At 38.5% G+C, this 20,736-nt stretch overlaps 1 protein-coding gene across 1 annotated transcript in view; it reads right to left on the bottom strand.

Moving 5' to 3' along the window:
* Nucleotides 1–10,329, bottom strand: part of LOC141827382 (uncharacterized) — a 74,920-nt gene extending 64,591 nt beyond the window's left edge. The window contains exons 1-11 of the mRNA XM_074714610.1: nt 10,171–10,329; nt 9,888–10,057; nt 9,474–9,644; nt 9,028–9,138; nt 8,859–8,948; nt 6,850–7,040; nt 6,723–6,783; nt 6,389–6,463; nt 6,035–6,112; nt 5,484–5,546; nt 5,324–5,407 (exon numbers count right to left, since the gene is read on the bottom strand). Of these exons, the coding sequence (XP_074570711.1) occupies nt 5,324–5,407; nt 5,484–5,546; nt 6,035–6,112; nt 6,389–6,463; nt 6,723–6,783; nt 6,850–7,040; nt 8,859–8,948; nt 9,028–9,138; nt 9,474–9,644; nt 9,888–10,057; nt 10,171–10,315 (1,239 nt within the window). The 5' untranslated portion in view covers nt 10,316–10,329. The remainder of the gene's footprint in view (nt 1–5,323; nt 5,408–5,483; nt 5,547–6,034; nt 6,113–6,388; nt 6,464–6,722; nt 6,784–6,849; nt 7,041–8,858; nt 8,949–9,027; nt 9,139–9,473; nt 9,645–9,887; nt 10,058–10,170) is intronic.
* Nucleotides 10,330–20,736: the final 10,407 nt, after the last annotated feature.

Genomic DNA, 20,736 nt, shown 5'->3' with positions numbered 1-20,736 from the left:
AAAAAAAAGAGAAAAGCATGATTGATAGTGTTTCTTTGTGCGTCAGAGAAATTGATGTGTTTCATGAGAACCGTGGTAGCATGTTGTTGCGTGCAGACAATGGTCATTTGTACACCTAGACTGTCCACAAGATCCGTGATATCATGTTATTGCGCACAGTCATTAGCTAGATAGCTATGTGTACACTCTATCTGCCCACAAGATCCATGGTACCATGTTGTTGCATGCAAACAAAGATCATCCTACACTCTGTTGCCCACGAAATCCATGGTAGCATGTTGTTGCCTACGGTCAAGACTTATTATGTGTAGGATCTTGATTGATTTTTATTACAGAATGGTTGTCATATTTTGTTTGTGCAAAATGTATTGCATATACTTTCTGTTTATTGGTTATACCTGGTTAAGCAGGTTAGTAGATGGTGATGTTATTATTTTTTACTCTTCTTAGCCAATAATTATGTAGGTGCTCTTACTTTTGTTAGTAAGTAATATTACCTGAGATTGCTTCCTTTGATCTCCTTACACGTAGTATCATGCCCTATCTGTCTTATACCCACTGAGTAATTTGTACTTACTACCCCACTTTCTTTCTTTGACCTCCAAGCTAACAAATAGAGGACATGTTGTGTCGACTATTTTTGTGTCACTTGGAGATCAGTGTTTGTCGATCCCGCTTGATATTGATTATTGGATTCTTCCGAATTGTGTTGATGTTTCTTTTCATTTGTTGTTTCGGTTGCTTTTCTTTTCGTATCGAATATTGGATTTTTGTTAAAATATTAATTATGTTCACTTTACGTAGTTTTAGTAGGTACACATGATCATACATACATGCATTAACATTTTAATAACCTAGTCATTATTATACTACATTAATACTTGGTTTGGGCGAGCTGAGTTCTATTGATAGTCCTTCTCACAGTATCATTAGGGGTACTGTCCAGTCTTACAAATAAGTATACCCTCGAAACGTGATAGCTATCACACCAGCCCGCCCAGGGTTATGCTGCATGAAGCATCCTACAAGATAATATCCTGATACATCTTCCATGGTATTAATATCATCAAAATCAAATTTTTGAAGGGGCATCGACGTGCTGATCTTTCTATTATCTCTGAATAGGTTTGCCAGGTATAATTATCTCCGAGCTTCTCTCCATTGGCCGCCTCTGTTGGGTCATTTGGAACTAACCTATGTCCATCTTGGGGCACCTCAAGTTGAGTTGTGAGCTAACCTAGGAATCTCCCGAACAACTTCCTACTCAATCACAGCTTGCTTTCCCTTGTGTGTCACACCCTCAACAACTTCATCAGCTTCGATAGTCGCCACCTCAACAATGTCTTCAGGACCTGCAATCGCCATGTCAGCAATCCCATTATCAAATGCATTATCTGCCCCTTGTCCAGCTTTCCCAAACTGAGGTTGATCGCTTGAGTACTGTGATTGAACTGTAGGATCGTTTAAAGTATTAGAGGGAGGGTGAATATCGCGCTTCGCTTTTTCATTTATTTTCAAAAACTTATTTTAAATACTTTAGAGTATGCAACGGAAAATAAAAAATAAAACACAAGGTAAATAACACATTTATTTTACTTAATTCACAGTCTCTGACTGCTATTCCAAGGTCCGCAGTCCTTGATTGCTTTCGATGGGCAATTCACTAATAGACTTTTTCTCACAATGAAAAAGAGTCTCGTCTTTTACAAAAATGAGAAACGGTAACACGTTTGTCATTCCTAGAGAATGAATGCACAAAAGACGATAAAGAAAACTATGCTACTAGTTTACCGACCTTGAGAATTTGAGCACAGTGTCGGTGTAGTGTCTTGGCGTTGCAATAGCCTCTTAGCGTTGCAGTAGCATCTCGAGAGTGTGGAGCACGTGAACAGCAATAGTAGAATCATTGTGAATTATCTTCTGAATGCTCCATTCGCGGTTGCTTTTATTGAGTAATCCAAACGCTTGGATTCCCTTCCAAGCGCCCCCACCGCGTGCTATCCGATCCACTATAATCACTGACTTAGCATCTCCGGGCACCTGGATCCCTTCCAGACGCCTAAAATGTTGACATGGCGATTGTCAGATCAGACTTGGCTCTGCTGCATCTTATCTTTCTCCGAATGCCTAGAAACTAAGGTATCCCGGCCAATTGGGATTTGCCACCTCATCTGCCTTGCTGGCCCAAAGAAATCTTATATGAGCGCCCGGATCTAATAGGGGCACCTGGAATTCAATTTCTGGATTTCCTTCAAGCTCACTTTCCTACATCACCGAGTTAGAAAAATACAAATACAATATAGGAATTTAAATTTAGACAGTTTTACAACTGTCTAGTCTTGACTTTGGATTTCAATGAAACCCTAGGACAGACCGACACCTACTGTTCCCTTCAAGGGAGTGCATCCTCACCTACTCTTAGGAGAGTTTACATTTTGTCAAACATCTGATCCTTTAGACTTATTTGAACTTCCTACTCAACATTCAATCTTCTGACCCCGAGGACTTCCTTTCGATGTCTGATCTTTATTGATCTATCGATCTGCTAGACGTCCAGTCCACTGACCCACCTAGACTTCTCGCTTGGTGTCCTCGATCTGCCAAAACTTTTTGCCCAGTCCCACTGACCAGGACTTCTTACCTAGCCTCCAACTAAGACTTATTTTAACCTAACCTCCAACTAGGGCTTTCTTGTGCTACCTACACATTTAGATTAACTCATTAGTACACAACATAATCTTAACTTGAATTCTTTGTCATAATCAAAATATAAGTTTGATTATCTGGTATTCCCTGCAACAACATGGACCGCCTCCCCAGTTTGCTTAACCCCTTTACCTCTTACAACCGCCCCCCCCCCCCCCCCCCATTTGGCCTTTAACCCTTGTGTTTCTCCCTGAGCAAGAAGGTGTGTTTCCATTGAACATCGGAAACTAGTCAATAGCTACCAAACAACATGCGCACCAAGGACACGCACACAATAGCCTCGGCCTCTATTCCTGCTTGCAAATAAAACCTCAAGCCCTATCACGCACAATCGGCTAGCACCATTCTTGCACAGCGCAACAGCACTCTGCACAATTACGTCTGCACAACACATCGCCTAGCAGCAGGCCCCCCAACAACACTGCCTACTCATAGAAAACCTCAAGCCCACACTACACGGTAGCACCGATGTTCTATCTCCACCTTCACTCACAAAAAAACCTTAAGCCCACACTACATGGTAGCACCGGTGCTCAACACCACCACTTATGTGCATCACCTAAAGTCGACAGCAACCACCGTTGATCCCCACGTAGCTCCTAGCTCGTCCCCTCCTTCCAATCATCCCCTCCACTAGGACAATCTTAGAGAGAAGGGAGAGCTTGTCACTCAAAATTGGAAGGCTGGATCTTCTAGAATGGACTCTTAGAGTAGATAGAAATTAAGATAACAAAAGGCAAGTTAAGGTGACAAATAGTCAATCGTGCTATCATATAATTATACAAAAGTAAGATGTGGTCATTATTAAAAGTATGAAAACAATAACAAATTGAAATAAACATAAACAATGACTACCATAGCATATTAATCAATCACAAGTACATAGTACTAAGAAAACTCAAATTCACTGATTACATAATTTGAAACCTTGTACCATAACAGGCGACACGGTCAAAATGTATCATTTCCATAAATCACTGAAACTCAACTATGAAACATGTATGCATGAAAAGAAATGTCTTCATAACCAACATAAGCGCCAAAAAAATGCCAATGAGAATTAACCATAGCCAGAACTTGAATAGCATAACTAAATAAAGCTTGTTTAGGTTCATATTTTAAAATAAGTGGAGGAATAGATAGGCCAACTAGGGTCTCAACTGGATTTCTCAAATAATTCATGTTGATTAATTATGTTGATGAACATGGGGAAAAAAAACCAATAGAGTACCATAGCTATGGTGTGGTGCAAAGCATGAAAGGGAGGCAGATTTAAGAAAAGGACACACTAATGGAAAATTCTGTGAGATACATACTATAATTGTCAATGCCTCCATAATAATGATATAAGCATCAAGGAACAAGAGCAGTTTAACAGTCATGAAGAACTAACTAAATTATATGAAACTGTTTAAGAAACAAAAAATAAATCAAACACAAAGGAACTGATCAGTACAGTTATGTTTGTTCTTTGATTCACACCATACATACAAATATGTAGATATTTATCTGTTTAAGTTTTAAAAGTCATGTAATCTGGTACTTAATTCTGTTTGTTTGGGTTAGGCTTTCTGAAACAATAAACCAAACTTAAGTTAGCTTGTAAATAAAGCAAGCAATCAGAAAAATACTAGATCACCAAAGAGAATATTATTTTAAGTTTAACAAGTTCACACATTCCAAATAGAAGTTACATAAGCAGTAGCTATAAACCATTGAGCAAAATGATATATATACTAAATTGATGTAGGACCAAGAGGCAAAGTATTAAATATGATTGACAAAAAAAAAGGCTACTCTTTTAATATCCTCAGTTTACAAGTAAATCACAATTCAAAAGGAGCTTTGGCACAACGGTAAAGTTATCGTGTGATACAAGTTCGAATCTCAGAAACAACCTCTTGCAAAGCAAAATAAAACTACGTACAATAAACTCTTCTTTGGAATCCCGCATTGGCGGGAACTTCGTATATCAGATTGCTCCTTTTTTTTTACAAGAAAATCACAATCATCATTCTGTCCATAGAAAACCTAACTTCAAAGAGATGGGATGGACTGATCCTTCCCTAAGTTATTTATCTTCTTCCATTAACGTAAACAATTTGATTTTCAGGTCATCTTCTGATTATCCAATTAGGGCCAACCCAATGCATAAAGCTTCTGATAATACGGGACCTCAGAAAAGGGTCGGATCATGTTGAGTTTATTGTATCCAACCTAACCCTGTATTGCAAGAAGATATTTCCACGACTCAAACCCGTGACCACCAAGTCACACGGCAATAACTTTATCGTCGCACCAAGGTTCCCCTTCATCTTCTAATTATCCGTTAATGGATAAAATTTTCCTAGAAGCCATAACAATATGTCTTGTCTATAACCACAATAATGGTATAGCAAAAGAAATAAGGATAAAATAATTGATGCTATAAGACCACTGTATGACATCTTAAAAGAAGATACGTGTACCAAAATTAACTGCTAAGTAAACTTGCACTTTGGGTGATCAACTTCTTTCAGATCCATAGTGTTAAATCCAATTATATAGAAAGTATTATACTATCCTAAGTGAAAAAAGTGGTTTAGAAAATTTACAGGATAAATATCTAAAAATTTACCTTTGACATTGCAATGGTACCAAGCAAATTAATGGCACTTTTCCTAGCAGTAAATAGATCTTCAGACCATCCTGAAATTTCATCCTGCAATATTACATCGATGACATCATCACAAAGAACAAATTACACAATCTTGTGAATTTTAGCTAAATAATCATACGTTGTCAGATGGGAGATTCTTCCTTATATACTCTTCAGTATCCTCTTCCCATTCCACGATATCCTTCGAATTAGAAAACATGATTAGCACAAATACTCAGAGAAACTAGTTTACACTTGCATACATGTTATATAACACTCAAGGAAAAGTTTAACGTTAATCAAATACCAATATCTTACATTCATTTTAGGCAATTGTGTTTAAGCATTTCTGTCATACATATAGTATACCAGAAAATCCAAGGGAAAACTGGAAAAACTAGGGAAAATAGCACCAATCAAGAATTCTGCCCCAATTGGCATGCACCTAAGTCTAAGGCATACTAATATTTACCAAGATTGTCTAACCTTATACAAAGGAACACTTCAATATTCACCCAACTGTCTCCCAATCAAGGATCATTAGCCTAATAAGAGAGCACTTTGTCTGCTAGTCATCATCTTGTCTTAAAAGACAACTCACACAAACAACTAATATAATTTTATCAGCTTGAAAACAATATAGAGTATTATCGAAGAGGGCATGAGAATGATATTATATTCCATAAATACCTTCTGGTTCAAAGCTAATGCTGGAAACACTGCACTATCAAGAAGTGAAGAAAAATGGGGTGAAACAAATCTCCATCCCTGTAAAAAGGTTAGACAAGTTATTAAATGAAAAACACAATTTCTAGAAGATAAAACTATAAGACCATGAATCACAAAAAGAAAGCAGCTTAGGCCTCTTTTCCGACTCCCAAGATACAATGCTAGGATTTCTTGACACATGACTAACAGATCTTAAAAGTAAGACTTTGAGTTAGCATCATATGTAGCAGTGGAAACAATTCCTATACTATGATTATATCCAAAATTATCATTCTTGTAAAAGTTCAAACTGATAGGGAAACAGCATGCACTAACCGGGCCTGTTTCTAATACATGTGAAATGACATCAAATGCCAAGGAGATAATCCGCTCCGATAAGAAACCAAAGTTCTGCATTTCCACAGATTTTCAGGATTAAGAGAAGAAGACACAGAATTATAGGAAAAGAATGAGGAAGGGAATATCTAACCATGCCAAAAATAAGAAATTAGGAACCCTATTGTAATTTCATCAAATGTTAAAGATCTATCATGAATGCATTGTGCATTTATTGACAAATAACAAAAATACATGTGGATTAAGATGGTTAAAATGAGAGGCATTAACTGATTAGCTGTAATTGAAGAAATAGGGCATGCTTAAAACTTACACTTATATAAGCACTCTGCTTAGCTACTTTGAATGCAGTGTCCACTATAATAGGTATCAACCTGGGAAAGGAAAGAATGTATAATATGTTCATGAATCATAAAAATGATGGGTCATTGAGGGGTCACCTGTCAACATGTTTCCGATGGCGGGTTACTAACCCAGAAAAAAATATCAAACTCCTCTTTGCAATCTTAAGCAATAGTAAAGATTCATCTTCAGAAGCACGATCTAAACTTAACATGTCCAGTATCCGGAATAAGTCAAGACAGAAAGAAGGCAAAATAGGACCCAGTTCAGATGGCATGTATGACCTTATCTGTAAAATTAAATATTTAAAACTCAAATAGCAAAAAAACATGAGTATATTAGTATATTAAATTTAAAAAACAGAAGAAAAAAAACATATTTGTATTACTGGTACAATACAGTGATCTTGCAAGTAAAATGTATTCTGAACTCAAGTAGCAATAGCAACAGCATAATATAAGTCTGGAGTTAAAACTACAAATCAGTTGAACTTATAAATTATAGTATGTTGCAATGCAGAAAGAACAACCAAGGTATTCAAGCAGAAACATTAGCGCGCACATTACTCCGAAAGCAGACATACTGCCTATTTTTCTAGCAACTTCCAGAAACCTTGGCCATAATAGCCACAATCTACCCTTGAATGTCAGACACCTGAATTCACAATTCTCAAAAACAATTTGTCTGTCTCTAACAGTTGTTAATTGACTACTTTCTGCTCGGTAGACAACATTAAGAAGCTTAGTCATAGATATAGAAAGGCTAAAGCTATCACCATAAAACTTAAACCTTTGCTTGGATTTCAAATGAACCAGCAGTATTCAATAAAGCAAACGACGACAACAAGAGTCAATACAAGAAAATATTATAGTGTAGGTACTCATGAAATGTGTTGACCATGCACATGGATATAGAGCCCTTTGGGTTTCAGCTTAAGTGGTCATCTAATCAGATATTCTAATAGTTGAAGCTTTTGGATAAGTGGTTACCTACTTATCCAATCAAATATCCCTTGTGTTTGTTCTTTTGGATAAATGGCTATCCAATTAAATATGTCACACGGCACAGGCCATGAGTCCAATTCCTGGATCACTAGGATCTATTTCTCTCAGTTGATTACTCATCTATCACCTCTTTATTTATACACATTCCACTTTTCATTGCATATTCTTTCTTCTTTGGGTTTCATGTTTCAAGTTTACTTCTCATATACCTAGATTTTTCAAAAAAAAAAAAGTTGTATCATCACATAGAAATTGGATCATTTAATGGCAATTTAAGCTTTTGAGGGAAGAGAAAGTGAACATTCAATCATAACTGAGACATAGGTCATAAAGAGTCTTTACATATATTTACTGAGCATACCATGTTTACAGGAATTTCTATTACACCTTATCATTTAAATAAAAGCTCACTAGTCAGATAGTATATCATAATCCATATACCAGGATATAGGATGGTGAATAGTATCAAAAAGTCTCAATTTATGAAGAAAAATAAAGAATACTGATAAGAAACAGGCTCAATAAAATGATTGTAGCCAAAGTAAGTTAAATTCATCCTTAATCAAAGAAAAGTGGTGACAAATTGCACACATCTTAAACACATATTTAAGTATAAAAGTTACATGGCCACCACTGCAACCACACTAGAAGGTAGAAGAAAAATATGCTGACATCTCTGCTGATGCCTATAGTGCCAATCTACTAGTGAGTTGCTCCAATGTCTAAGGTGGCTTACGTAGCAGTGCTCAGGAAGAAATAATGAGACATCAAGTGTCCCTAGTGAACTTTGAGCTTTGGATTATCAACAAAAACATCAATCATCTTCTGACATTAGAATAAAGAGTTGATATACTGCCAAAACAGAATTTGCATCAGATACATGTAAGGTGATAAACTTCAAAACCTTTCATGACCAACTATCTATTAGATATGTAACCAATCAACCCATCATTCAAGCATGACATCAAATATTATATAGAAAATTGAATGCCAGCATATGATATTTATGGAACTTCGTGGGCTATGATCACAATGCACAAAGATAGCTCAATGGATAGAAATGATACAAAAATCCACAGTATTAATGCATATAGGAACCTTACACTAAAGTACAGACACTTGCATATAATAAGTATGCTTTCTTCTAACTCTTTGTGAAGTTGATCATGGCATGAATTTTGAGATGATAATACCTGTGATAAAGGAAGATATGGTCATCATCAAGTGAACTCATGAAATATGAAAGATGTGTGATGAGTAACCAATAAAAACCTTATCAACAAAACCATGAAATGTTTCTTGCAAAGGTACAAGAATGTCCTTTGCTATTATCTCCAACTGCACAGGTACAGGTTCATTTTGAACTTTTGGATTAAGAAAATACTGTAAAAGAACAAGTAATCAATCAGACCATACGAAAGCCAAATTCAGGGTAAAAAAACAAGGCTGAGTATGTTGAATTCAAGAATGACATGATTAATCAAAAACAAACAGTCAGTCATTCTAGAGAGAATAATGTTTAATTGAGCAACAAACTAAAAAAGCAAAAAAACAAAAAATCCTTTGAATCATGCTTCTAAATTTAAATATCTAAAGAATTCTACAATTCATATGAAAAGAGCTAAGTATTTCTTGTGCACCATCTGTAAAAAATCATCCAAAATGAATAGCATCTATAGATTACAATAATGAAATAACTCCACAATATAAAGAGAAACCTGAAATTGTCTAAGAACTGTTTGGAGCACTGTCAATGCATTGATGATACTCCACTCAGGAGTCCTGCCTTGGATCATGAGATTGCTACTTTGTATTGCTGTTTTTAGATTGGGCACAAGTTCAGGCCAAGAGTAGTCCTTCACAAAGTCCTTTAGGACAATCCAACAAAGCTGCATGGCAAGAACATAACTGAGGATTAACTGTGCTCAAGATGAATAAATCACAAGCATGTGGTACAATCTTTTGGCATGGGTGGTAACAACAAATCAGTCCACGCATGACAAGACAATATACTGAATCTCATGACTGTTAAGGAAGTATAGTGAATCCAGCTCAACAAACTTGAATCCATATAAAGTGTATTCTGATCGCTGAGGATGACTTAAAACACTGAGAAAATAAAGAAGACTTACAGCGTCAACTAGAACTTTCAAAACTGCAGGTTCTGCTCGAAGCGTAGCTTGAGCTAGCTGGTTCCTAAACGTGTGGCTTTCAAAAAATGACTGTTTGACATCGGTGGAACGCCGGATGAAATTTTTCAGATAAGCAGCCGCTGCTAGTCTTAGCCCTTGGCTTTCACCGCCTACATAATTGAATAACAGAAAGAAAAAAAAACAAAATCAACAGCCAACAAAAACATATTCCAGAGGCAATCCCAGTACAAGAAATTAGAGCTCAAGAGACACAAGGAACAACCTGTGGCGACGGCGAGGAGGGAGAGGGAAAAGTGGGGAAGGGCCGAGAGCTGGTCCAGAGCATCAGTAGTAGAGGCGAGGACGGCCTTCTCGGGGCTCAAGGTGTCGTTGAGCAGCCGGGAAACATCTGGAATTAGGGCTTCCATGCGAGTGTGCTACGGTGATGATGGTGGCACCGGAAACCCTAAGGAGAGGAGAAGTAAAACAATCATGAATTAACAAGGGCGGGAAATGTGGGACCTCGACGAATATAATGCCGGGAGCCTGGAAAGTAAAATGAGGGGAGTGCCCCAAGGCGAAAACAACCGTTGATACCCAAATGATCGCATCGCATTTTATTTTATTTTTATTTTTTTTCAGTGAGCATCGCATCGCATCGGCATTATGCCTTAATTATCTTCAAGTCTTTAGGAAGTGCCCCAAGGCGAAAACAACCGTTGATACCCTACACAGTTACGATTCATCTCCTCGGAGATTACTTGAATAAGGATCGAGAACAGTGAAAAGAAGAAATAAGATTACCACCTTTTTCTTTACCTAAAACAAGAGTTTACCCGCTGATGATAAGAGCAATTTTATTGCAAGTACTTTTCCTTAGGTAATATGTTTGTTTTGGTCTAACTTTTGATTTTGTGTGTATGGCAGATGTTGTTTTTTTATGATAAACATTATATTTGAGAGGTATCCTAAGACAACCATCTTACAATTCTACTATTTATTAAATAAATAAAAATTTACTATTTAAATGCATATTTTATATGTTTGATTGGAGATTAAACTTATTTACTGAATGCCCATAATACAATTTATAACATGAGAGAATTTGTAATTGGATCACAACTTGTGAATATATCTATATGTGTAATTATGAAAGTATTAAAATTATCCCTAGTTGATGAATTGATGAACCCGAACGTCACACATTCTGTTGAAACTAACATATTTTATACTCCTTAGTTTACCAAGTAGTTGTTCTCGCTGGTTGGAGATATTAAATGTTAAGAGTTAAACGTGTATGCTAATTAAAGGTAAACTAGTTCATTGGAGTGACCTATCGTGATACTTCATATGATTCTATACGTATGTCAATGAAGATCTCAGTGCTGTTTAAGTGTGAGTTTCCTTAGACTTGCGGTATTCAAGTCGCTTTAGTCATAGAGGCTTGTACTTTGACATCTTAAGCAGACATCTCCGAGGAGGTATGGACCCGAGATGATTGGGTATAAGTTAAAATGCCCGAAGGTATTTGAATAGCCCACAAAGGATTCACTGCTCTTTATAAAAGAGATGTACACCCTACAGACGCTTGTTTGGATTATTACTGAAAGTCTTTGGTCAAAATATCACATGTCAAGAGTATGGCACTATTGGACACATGTACGAGTAACTTGAATTCACAGAACAAGAAAGCAAACTTGGATTAGATGTGACGTAGTCAACCTAGCGGGGACTAACACACACAAACAATATCCTAAACTAAGCGAGTATAAGACGGTGAAAGGAACAAGACACATTTTATTATGGATGCTGAAGGGTTTAGAAATTGTTCTGGAATTAGTTGTTGATTTTTCGATCAATTGGAGATCATGATGTACTACTAGGTGTCACTCATGATCGATCCGTAATTAAGGATTAATTACAAACGACCAACATAACCGAAAACTTATTGGGTCACACATACTACGAGATTCTTAGAAGGATTTAAAACGAGTTTAAGAATTGAATTCTCAAAATGAAAGAAATAAAGTCCGGTCAGATCGGACAAAGGCAAAACGATGGGTTTCGTCTTATGAAGATGAAATAAACAAAATCAGAGATGATTTGGTTATTGAACCAAACAATTTGATTTTAAACCAAAATTGAATCAACTTAGTTTGGTTCATGATGAAAGGTATTTTGGCAAAATGGAAGCAATGACTGGCTTCGTCTTGAGAAGATGAAACGAACAAAATTTGTTTGGATCAAATCAGAGGTCGTTTGGTTACTGAATCAAACATTTTGGTTATGAACTAAAATAAACCAAACCCAGTTCAAGCTGAACCAAATCGGATTTAAACCCGATTTCAGGAAAAACCCTAAATCGACATCCTCGGTTCATTCATTCTCCAATTTGGCGTCTTCCTTACGAACGTAATCGCGCTCCTCACAGCCGACCCAGCCGGATCTCGCACAAGATTAGAAGGAAATCTTCCTTCGACCGGCCGCATGCAAAATAGGAAGAAAATCATCAGCCCTTGTGCAAGGAAGGAAGGAGATTTGATATCCTCCTCTAATCTGCCGACATGCGAACAAGGTAAGGAATCTGGTGTTGTTAGGGTTTCTTCTTTAAAAGGGAGTTTGTCGACTGTCTGTGGTTGATCGTTTGTGAAGCCCTAACCTCTGTTCCCTCCGTGCCCCTCTATTTTCGATCGAACACGTGAGGAGAACCGACCACCGCTGTTCCTCCCTTTCTCGATCACCGGACCTTGCTGAGCTGCCGGAGCTTCCTTCCTTTTGTTAATTACTGGCTGTCGAAACCTCGTGGGATGCTGTCGCCGACCAAGGAAGCTCACTAGAGCTGTTGTTGCTTCGCCGAAAAAATCCTCTTCTCGTCGGAGCTGCTGTCGGATAGCTGAGATCGCTGCCAGGACCCGCTGGTGAGACATCGAGTGCTGCCGAGATACGTTGCCAGAAGATTACATGCTTCAGATATTTTCATCATCACCGGAAAGGTTCTGGTCATGTGCCTTTGTGACTTCGCCGGAATTAAATTACCGACGATAGTTAGAAAGCCCCGGAAACGAACGCAACATGTGTTGTTGCTGTAGGATCGTTGAGACGCTAGAGGGGGTGAATAGCGCTATTGGTAGTGTTTTCGAGATTCATAAATTTGCCCATGAATTCGTACGATCAAAGTTGTAAAAGCAGTAGAAAGAAAACATACAACACAAAAACACAAGTGTTTTACTTGATTCATAGTCACAGGTTGCTACTCTAAGGCCCACGATTAGTTTAACTGTTTACGTTGGGTAATCAACTAAGTAACTCCCCTCTTACGAAAGAGAGTTTAACGATTACACAAATATAGGCACGGTAATAACGTTACCGCCCTTAGAAATGGAGTACAAATCGTTAAAGATTACTGAAATGAAGTAGATGCAGACTTCTCATGTAACACTTCGGCGTTACGACGACATCCCGGGGTGTTGCTTCATGTGCAAATCGTCGTCGGTTGTCTTTGAATTGATGCTCTGAGGGGTTTCCCTCGATGCTCTTATATAGGACTTTCCAGGTACTTGAAAGCCTTTTCAGGCACCTCCACACTATCCGTCGATCCACGATCGGCGCTGCTGACCCGACACTTTTAGGCACTTATATCCCTTTCCGGGCACCTATATGCTGACGTGGAGGTTCCAGATGAACTTTAACTTCCGTCACTCTTATTCAAATTCGGGCGCTTGGAAGCTAAGGTGTCCCGACCACTGGGACTCTTCCATCTCACTACTTCGCTGGCCTCGTTTTGTTGACGTCCGATCGCTTGGAACCAATCCAAGCGCCTAGACTCTGGTTGCTTGGATCTAGATAAAGGCACTCAGAATCAAAGTTTCTACCCCTCCTTTCCTGCATTACAAGTTTGTGATGCGTGTTCAGATTGTCGTTGTAAAATGAGCAGGTCAACTTAATTAATACCAAATCCCCTAACTAAAGTAGTATAGGGTAACTCGAGTCATTTCTCAATGATTGTAGCCGGTGTATGACAATTCTAGTGGTTATTAGACAATTAAGGATTTGGATTTTTCTATTTTTGGATTGGATGGGGGTTTGTATTGAGTTCTAAATCTAAATAATGAAAAGAACACTAAACATTGTAAACAAAATTGTAAATACGAAAGTACTGAGAATAAATTGCCTCAACAAAGTAAAAAAGTGCTTCAACAAAGTAAATAAGTGCATCAACAAATGAACAAGAGCAAGCTAGTGACAATCAACATTCAAAACTGTAAAGGAAATTTAAACAAACATTTGATATGCAAAATCTAATCTATGCTCAGAAATGGAGGGTAAAGTAAATCTAATGAATCTCCCTATATCCCTTGTCGGAGGTGGATGCGAGGCGACAAAACTCCATGGAATGATGCAGCGACAGAAGGAATCCCTAACTTCAATGCAATCCCCGTGGTTGATGCGGCAAGTGAGATGATGTGGTGGAGAAAGGAATCCCCTTGACTCCTCGGTGGATGGAAGATGGCCGGATTAAAGAAGGGAATCCCTTTAACTCCTCGGTGGATGGATGGATGATGCAAATGAAGATAGAGGTGATGAAGGTGGGGGCTAGGTCAGGTCCAAAGAGAAGAATCCCCCTTAACTTTAGAAAATGTAGCTTTTATATCCTAAAAATAGCCCCGCGACACGATCGTATCTCAAGGCACGGCCTGGAGAAGGAGTCATTCTGCAAAATAGGCACGGCCATGCCTTGTAGGCATGACTTAGAGAAAGCATTCTTCTGTAAAAAAGGCACGACCTTGAGAGGGAACCCTTCTGTAGATGAGGCACGATCGTGCCTTATAGGCATGGCCCAAAGTAGGAAGCATTCTATGAAAGAGGCACGGTCGTGCCTTTTAGCACGGCCTAGAGAAGGAATCCTTCTGAACAACCTAAAATAAAGTTGTAGATCTTGAAGTTATCTTCATTTTGGTAGATGGTATGGCCCGTGGTTCCATCGGAACTAAAAGTTATGTCCATTTTATTTTTGATCTGCAAAATTGTCCAAATGAGGCATGGTCGTGTTTGGACCCTGGAAAGGTGAGGCACGGCCTTGGCAATGTGAGGCAAGCCCTGGGCTTCAAAACTGGTCCGTATGATGGGGCACAACAGTGCCACCCTTTGGCACGGCCGTGTTAGCCTTTGAAGCATTTCAAATGACCTCCAAACACATCAAAATATGCTTCAACTTGATCCAACTTCATGGCTCTTTAAGTATCCTATAAAAACACATTAAAAATATTAGATTCAACCCCATATCTATAGAAATAAGCAATATAGTCCAAAATGAATTCCTACTCATAAAATGTGTTAATACTCAATAGTTACACAACGAGAGGAGCAAAAACATCAAGTATTAGAACCAAAATAAACTATATAAATACGTGTTGTCAATTTCCTCACACTTATTCTTGCACGTCTCGGGCAAGGAAAGAAAATAAACATATCCCTAAGTAACTCATATCAATGCTTCAAAGAAAGTAATGTTGGTGCAGGGAGCACCAGACGATCGAACCTTAGTTTCGATAATGACACTAGGTTCAAGTTAAGTGTATTGCTGAGCTGATGTTGTTAATCTAAGTGTGCAGGGAGCATAGATTGAACTAAGTCTTAATTGAGGCTAGGTAAAGGACAAAAGTTCTAATTGAGGCTAGACATTGAAAAGACCTGATCTGGAGGGTCAGGCAAGAGACTTGGTAGAGTCAAGGCATCAGGTGAAAAGTCCATGCAAGGTCAGGAGGACCAAGGGGCGTGGCAAAAATTCATTCAAGTACAGTCAGGAGGACCGGAGAACGTGGTGAAGTCTAGGTGGTCAGAGAGGATCGAGTCGCAATAGTAAATCCTGGGGGCTGAGGACAAAGCCGAGCAAAAGTTCAACAAGTCAGGAGGACTTAGTTGGCAAAGGTAAAATTCTTCTGAGTAGAGTGAGTCAAGACGCATTCCCAAGGAGAATAGTAAGCGTCGGTCTAGCCCAGGGTTTCACTGGAGATTTGAAGTTAAGACTAAGAGACAGTTTTAGGAACTAACTTTTCGAAATCCTTATTTTGCATGTTATTTGGTTAACTTTTTATGTAGGGTTTGAGAGAATGAACAACTCCGGGTGGAAAAATTAGATTTTTCAGTGTTGGAGTCGACTTGAGTGAAACTCAAGTCGACCTGAAGTCTGGTCAAACCGCAAATGAAAGTCTGCGCGTTCTATTTCTCCACGTCGGACTCAAGTCGACTTGAGCGAGGACTAGAGTTGACTTGAGCACCAGATAACGACGTAGAGAGGTGAAGGTTATCGGGAGGTGCCACGTCAGACTAGAGTCGACTTGAGAGTGGACTCAAGTCGACCTGAGGACAAAGTCGCCGCGGAGAAAGTGGATCAAGCTGACCTGGAGTCGACTTGAGATTTGGTTGAGTCGACTTGAGCACTGTATAAAAGAATAGTTCGACTAGAGGTTTGGAACAATTCTTCTTACGACCTACAAGAGCACTCTGTCGAGACGACGGCGCCCTGAGCTGTTGGAACTAGGAATTCTATTCCGTTCAATTCTTGTCATGCAAAATTTTTTCTGGAGACAGAACCTTTCCAAGCAACCTATGTCTTCGATCAGACATGTGCTTGATTAATCAAGTAAGTTCTTGAGGAATAAAAACACACCTTGATCAAAGCATATGATCTTGGACTCTTGTATTGGTATTCAGGATCCATACAAAGAAAAATAAAATAACTATGCAACGGAATAAATAGATGTACCTTTTTTCTTTGTAGATTGTGTAGATGGTTGTACTTTACTCGAAGATCTCTTGATCTTCTGCTGTATTCCTCTTCTCTTCTTGGACGTTGTGTGGGCAACAATCTTCCAAGATGTCTCCACCCAATTCCTTCTTTTCCTTTCTTCTAATCCGATGGTAAGAACTCAAGGTAGAAGCTTCTTCTTCTTCCTCTTCCTCTCCTTCTTTTTCTTCTTCCTTCTCCCTTCTATTGGTGCAATCTTGCCCCAAGTGAATTGGATTTTAATGTTTGGTTAAAATGAGTTTAAGTTAGACAATGTTGGTGATCTAACATGTGTGATTTGAGTAAACAGGAAAGTCCAGGTTTGAAGTCCCAGAGGCGGGACCTCTTGGCAAATGGTGAAGTCCCGAAGGCGCGGCCTCTTGGCAAATGATAAAGTCTTGGAGGCGCAGTCTCTTGGAAAATGGTGAAGTCCCGGAGGCGCGGTCTCTTGGTAAAGGGAGACTTAGCACGACAAAGCTAAGGGAAATGTCTCAAGCAAGTGCAAGGATGGGCACGAGGCTTGTGGAAGACGTTTGAAGGCTTGCATCAAGGCTAAGGGATGAAGAAGGAAGCTGAAAGGGGAGTTTCAGCTTGACCAGTCGACTGACACTGCCATCAGTCAACTGTGGACTTGATCAGAAGCACACACAGATTGACACTGTTCATTCAGTCGACTGACACTGTTCATCTAGTCGATTGATGGATGGAGTAGTCGATTGATAGATGAATGTTGGGCTGACAACTGGAGAATTAAACGCGATTTAAAGAGCCGTTGAAGCCCATCAGTCGACTGGCCCAAGGAGCAGTCGACTGATGTCGGGAAAATTATAAAAATACAGATTGACGATTGGAGAAGCAACGGTTCTATTCTTTCTCTTCTTGCACGATCTTCAAGCTCTGTAACTCTCTCTAATCTTTCTCCATACTTCACTACTCGTTTTTGTGAAAGGAAGAAATCATTTTGTAAAGGTTTCTCCGCCTTCAAAGTGCTCTTTGAAAAGGAGAAGTTTTTATAGTGGAAAGGTGTTGTGTGTGTGGATCCTTGGACTAGTCACCTTGTAGAAGTGGATACCAAGTAAATTAATGGATTAGCGATTATGTTCTTTAATCTTGCTTTTGCTATTTTGCTTCCATTAACGATTTCACAGGAAAGAAAGAAAATCGCTATTCACCCCCTCTAGCAAACGCACCGGTCCCAACAAGTGGTATCAGAGCACGGTTCTTTTCGGAAGAATCAACGTTCAATTGAGAAACACTCAATGCCGTTTCAAGAGGGATACAGCACCGCACAATCCCCTACTTCGATGGCAACAATTTTGCCTATTGGAAAGGTAGAATGGAATATTACTTAATGAATGACATTGAAAACTGATTTAATATTATAGATGGCTTTGAGAAATCGAAGGACGCTTTTGGAGTTCCTCTACCTACCAAGGAATGGTCGAAGGATATATGCAAGAAGGCACAAGCAAATGCAAAAGTCACAACCACCTTGCAGTGCGGACTCTCCAAAGAATAACTGAGCAAGGTTGGACTATTTGACTCGGCCAAAGAGCTTTGGGAGAAGCTCATCAAACTAAACGAAGGTTCAAGTGAATCAAGATAAGCCAAGAGGGATCTCTTGGTAGGACAACTTCAAACCTTCATCATGAAGCCCAACGAGATAGTAAGTCAAATGCATGGACGATTCAAAAAGATCGTGAACGACCTCCATGTCATAGGTGAGAAAATAGACAACAGAGACTTGGTAAGGTATGCACTTCAAACTTTTTCCAAAACTACTTTATGGGCATCAATGATAAATGCTTATAAAGTATCTAGGAATCTTACAATCGTTAAACTAGATGAACTATTTTGTGAATTTGAATTACATGAATAATCTAATGGATCTTCCAAAGAGAAAGGTATTGCTTTGATTGTAGAAAAGAAGATGAAGAAGAGAGAGGAGAAGGAAAGGAAGAAGAAGAAGTAGAAGAAGAAAGAAGTGATGGTGGTCCAAGCCACATGGGATGCATCAAGTAGCAACTCATTAGATGATGAACAAGAGTTGTGCCACATCACTAGACACATGACACTGATGGCATGTGAGAGTGACCAAGAGACTACAAGTGAGGAGGAAGAATCAAGTAGCGACGAATCTTCATCAAGTGAAGATGAGGTAATGGATTCTACTAAAGAAAAATTTCTTTATAAAACCATTGCTTATCTTAAAAATACTTTGGATAAATCTAAGTCTAAAGTTAATGCATTAAAGGAAGAACTTAGGACTATTAAGAACAATACATGTGAATCTAGTGAAATTAATGAGGAAAATGTTAAGTTAAAGGATGAAGTCGTTAACTTAAGAAAATATTTAAAAAAATTTTCAAATGGGTCAAAATACCTTGATATGATCCTAAATAATCAAAGAGTGATTTACAACAAGACCGGAATAAGATACAAGCCTAAAGAGTTTGCCTATATTTCTCTAGTAGGAAGACAAAGGTCACCTAGCAAATAAATCATTAAAGGAAAGATAAAACAAGCATGGGTCCCTAAGAAATATTTACAAAATATTAGTGAATCTAGCTTTTGGATACCAAAAAGTGATGTGTTTTATGTTGTATAGATAAGAGAGAAGAAGAAACTAATGTTTACCAAACCAAATATGCTAAAGAAATTATTTAAAAAAATGGTTTGGAAGATACTAAGGTAGCTTCAAATCCTGTAGGAACAAATGTGAACCTAGATAGTGGCGTGGAGGGGTTATGAACTTAGTATTGCATGATCCCATAGCATAATGTTATTTATGTACATCTCACATGACCCTAAGAAGGATTGCTATGTGTATGAAGTTAATATTTATATGATGTCTTTCTCTTTTATCCACTTTCTTTTAATATATGTGTTGCATTCTTGTTTGTTTTAACTAAGGATGGTGTATGGATTTAGGGGGAGTTCTTGTAGTTTAACATGTCATTTTGAAACATATTTCAATCATGACCCCAAATCTACAATTTAGACACATTTCATAAACCCATATGAAAGCTTTAGTGATGTCTAGCTATAGACAATCTTAACCATCAAAAATGTTAATACAAAGCTTTGTGCCATTAAGAGTTTCACGGTTTTTGAAACTTTATATCCACATCATGTTTTAATAGGTCAAACTTGTAAAATACAATCATTGTTCGGGCAGTCTGCGATGAAATGCCCTTTCCTTCCGCATCCATAGCATTTCATCTTCACTTTTCCGGTGGAAGTCGGCTTTATTTTGTCGACGACTTTCTTTATCTCGGACCGTCTTATTCCGCGCTTATTCTGAAACATTTTCTAGACGAGATTCACCAGCTCCGTAGTCACCTTGTCATTTGCTTTGGATTCTGACAATTCCGAGTCCTTTGATATTTTCTTCATTTTTTTTTGTTCAGTACCTGCAAGTAAAGCTATACCTTTCTCCTGCACTTCCGTATTAGATTGTTCATGGAGTTCAAACTCAAAAAACATATCATCTAATTTTATTTTGGATAAATCCCGAGAAACTTTGTATGCATCCACCATGAATACCCATAAAGTGTTTCTCGGTAAAGCTTTTAGGGCGTACCTTATTACATCCCGGTTCTCTACTCGTTGTCTGATTGCATGTAGGCCATTGAGGATGTCCTGGATTTTTGCGTATAGCCCGCTTGCGGTCTCTACTTCAAGCATTCGAATATTATATAATTTATTAATTAAAAGATCCCGTTTACTTACCTTCGTATCAGATGTCCCTTCGTGGAACTCGATAAGTTTGGTCTAGAGGTCCTTCGCGCTGCTGAAAGGTCCTATCCAGTTCAGCTCCTCCTTCGTTAATCCACATTGCAGTGACTGGGTGGCTTTCGTATCAGCTTCTAACTTTTTCCGGGTAGAGGCATCCCAGAACTCGCAAGATTGTGGAGAATCATCGCTTTCAGAAGGGATTGAAAATTCTGTCTAAATAATGATCCACATTTCCACCTGAATTTTCAAGTGACATTCCATTCTAGTACTTTTCTAGTATGGAAAGTCATCTCCTGAAAACAACGGTAGTCTTGCGATGCTGAA

This window comes from Curcuma longa, chromosome 4, assembly GCF_044706935.1.
Source record: "Curcuma longa cultivar G26 ecotype Majalengka, Jawa Barat chromosome 4, ITB_CL_G26_1.1, whole genome shotgun sequence".
In the NCBI taxonomy this organism is placed as follows: domain Eukaryota; kingdom Viridiplantae; phylum Streptophyta; class Magnoliopsida; order Zingiberales; family Zingiberaceae; genus Curcuma; species Curcuma longa.
Note: the sequence above shows the minus strand (reverse complement) of the source record. Positions and strands in the feature narration are given on the sequence as shown.